The sequence below is a fragment of the Limulus polyphemus genome, unplaced genomic scaffold (assembly GCF_000517525.1).
Source record: "Limulus polyphemus unplaced genomic scaffold, Limulus_polyphemus-2.1.2 Scaffold210, whole genome shotgun sequence".
NCBI lineage: Eukaryota > Metazoa > Arthropoda > Merostomata > Xiphosura > Limulidae > Limulus > Limulus polyphemus.
The window spans coordinates 836,167-839,182 of record NW_013665820.1 but is presented as its reverse complement, the minus strand read 5'-3'; the positions used below and the strand labels follow the sequence as shown (position 1 = coordinate 839,182).

The following is a 3,016-nucleotide window of genomic DNA, read 5'->3' as shown; positions in this document are numbered from 1 at the left end:
CCATTCAATTTTGACATCTCCGGTGACGTTTTTACATTACTTCGTACAAGTCCGCTTTTGCTGCACCGATACAGCCTGAAAAGAAAAAAATGCGCCGAGGTTTTTGTTGTTCACAGAGCTAATGACAGTATTTTAAGTGGAAAACAAATGAAATCAGATGTTCTTAATCTTAGCTCATCTGATAATTTTATTTGTTAACTTTTTATTCTAGATGAAATGTATTTTAAACAGTGTATGAGAATTATTTAAATAAACTGAAAACGCGAATCTATTTTGTCATAAATAAGTACTTATTAAGTTATTTACTCTTAAAATGGGCAATGTAAGTTTTTAAATGACCCCCTTCATTATCTTATTTTTATTCACACCAATGCTAGTCATCACCGCAGCGCGTTAGATTTGACGTTAGAACTACAGAGAAAATCATTAACTGAGACGAATTTAAAGTTATTGGTATATACTTTATATTGTAAATAAATCACAGTCTTAATATGTAATTTTCTAAAGGGTTGGTATTGGTAAACAATTTTGAAGCATAGATAATAAGTGGTTTGGTAAGTCGTTTTGCAGCATAAAATTAAAATTTATTTCAGAAAAAAAAAATCACTTTGTGAATCAAAATGTGAGCTGTCTGAAAAGTACATATTGGACGTTATATATATAATTTATTAATAAATAATCTACTAGATCTCAGTTCTGGTAAGAGAAGTATTAGTACTGCAATAGTGTAAGACTAAGAGAATGATATTATTCTGTTCACATGCAGCTGACACAACTCGTGAAACATCAGGGTATGCTACTATTGCTAACCTATACTATTAGTATTACTAGAGCATGACACAGATGTTGATAGTTATAACTTATATTTTATAAATTTGACCACTTGTTCATCTCTGGATGTGTATTGTATTTGAATTTCAGAGCATAGACCTAAAACTTAGTAAAGTTAGCGTTAAATTGTTACAGATCAATTGTGTTTTTATTTTAAATATTGATGACAGATGTTGTTACTGTTGAAAATATTGATAAAAACTGTATGATGCTGGAGAAAAGTGAAACCCTAAAAATATTATTGTGCATTTATGAAACTTGCTAAGCAAATCTAAAATTTAAATAATATATTTTAAGTAATAAACTTTTTCAAATTTTCACTTAAAAGTTTTGTACAATAAAATATTTGAAGGTTTCCATTTAGTTTTATGTGGATAGCTTAAATTCATTCAGTTTTATTATTTTAATTATTTTTGCATGATACAATGTTTTTTGTTGTGTCTCTTGGCCCTTTGTTAAGGTGGAAGAATTGGATTTTTAATTGTACTTAATTCAATGATACAAATAGCATTCTCTTGTTTTTTGACATCTAATTTATTAATATTTAAAGTTTAAATTTTTAATATTTTTTGTTCACTTGGTTTTACATAAATATGAATTTTTCTTTTTTGTTTATTGTATATTTATAAGGATTTTCTCTTTGAAATAAAGGTGGTAATGGCCCGCAAGCGAACCAGACAAGTTGAGGAAGAAAGAGTAGAACCAGCAGTTGATGCTGAGGATTTTTTCCCAGATATTCTGTAGGTTTTTAAAATCTGTTGAATAATTGAATATGGGTAAAAAGAAAAAAAAATGAGAAAGGAATTATTAAGCTCTACAGTGAACTTGATTTAGGATTTTATGGAGAATATCAAGTTCCAAAGATACAGGTGTTTTTCAGAGTATCTTCATTAATTTCACATTTTTTTTTAAATCTTAAAATCCTACAATTTTTATAGATTTGTTATAGTAAAGTTATATATGAAACTATTAAAGGTATACTAGTAAAACAAATATCAAATAGGAAGGTTGGAGAGAATTTTTTACACTAAGTAAATAAGAAGACAGTGTTTTACTCATTAGTTATGAGATTTTCTATTAATATTTTTTAAGGAGAGTGTTTTTGAGGAGATAGTTATTTTCCTTTATTATAAACACAAGTAACCTACATTTATGAAAGTATGTTAAGAATAGACTTAATTACTATTATCAAATGATTATTTTACTTGGTTCAGAACATGTAGTGTTTGAAACCTTGTAGTTTTTCATAACATCAAAAATATACATTAGAACACAAAAAAAAAAGGGGAAATTTAAAGTCCAGACTTCTCTTGGCCTTGCCACAACCACTTACTTAAAATTATTTTAATAAATTCACCCTTAACCAGTAACCCTGGATAAGGGCAAACCAATTAACAAAATGAAACGTATGGCAAATCCAACACAAGTCTAAGCCTTATCTCCACACACACCAAAAATGCAAAGTTGGGGCTAAGTAAAACAACAACATTAAACGTATATTATTCTGAATGACATATTTTTATTCTGTGTTATATTACTAGTACCATTTTAATTAATGCTATATTTAAAACTCTACAGAGATGTAAATTATCAAAAATATATTCATTATCTGTGTATTCAAAATATTTGTAGTGTAATGATAATCCAAAATATTTATTTCAGTGATGAAGTGGATGATGCCAATGACTTCCAGGTGGAAGACCCACCTCCACGCACTCGAGGAAAGAGGCGTAAAGTAGAAGGTCGTGGCAGAGGTCGTTCAAGAGATGTTGGAAAACGTCGTGGGGGTCCAGTAGATATGCCAAGTGAAAACATTAACAGCCTTTTTGAAATAGTGAAGCAAGGAAGAAGTTCATTACAGGTTGTAATATTGTCTTTTACAGTGTCACATTTGTAAAGTGTGTATCTTATATTAACTCTTTCAACACAGGCTCAGTTTCTGGGACTGACCTCATAACATTTTGTGCTTGTTATAGTTTTCATGCTATAACTTTTAAACTGGTTGGCGAACTTTAACAAAATTTGGCAGTTTATCAATAAACATTACAGTGCTTTCATATGCAAAATCTCTAATTAAGGTTTGTAAAGCAATGTTTCTCTCATGTCTTTTTTTTTTTTCACATCTTGCCAATTTATCATGCAAAGTAATTATCATTTTAAGATTAAAAATACTTTTATGCATCAG

General features: G+C 28.9%; 1 protein-coding gene across 5 annotated transcripts in view; it reads left to right on the top strand.

Annotated features, from left to right (window-relative positions):
- The first annotated feature begins 392 nt into the window (after positions 1-392).
- LOC106478423 (cohesin subunit SA-1-like) overlaps positions 393-3,016 on the top strand; it is a 53,212-nt gene continuing 50,588 nt past the window's right edge. For 3 of the 5 annotated variants that reach the window (XM_022382022.1, XM_013938965.2, XM_022382023.1), the window contains exons 1-3: positions 393-554; positions 1,483-1,571; positions 2,494-2,692. In XM_022382022.1, coding sequence (XP_022237730.1) covers positions 1,489-1,571; positions 2,494-2,692 — 282 coding nt within the window. In that variant the 5' untranslated portion in view covers positions 393-554; positions 1,483-1,488. Of the gene's footprint in view, positions 555-766; positions 792-1,482; positions 1,572-2,493; positions 2,693-3,016 lie in introns of all 5 variants that reach the window. The other 2 variants (XM_022382020.1, XM_022382021.1) reach the window with 2 other exon arrangements.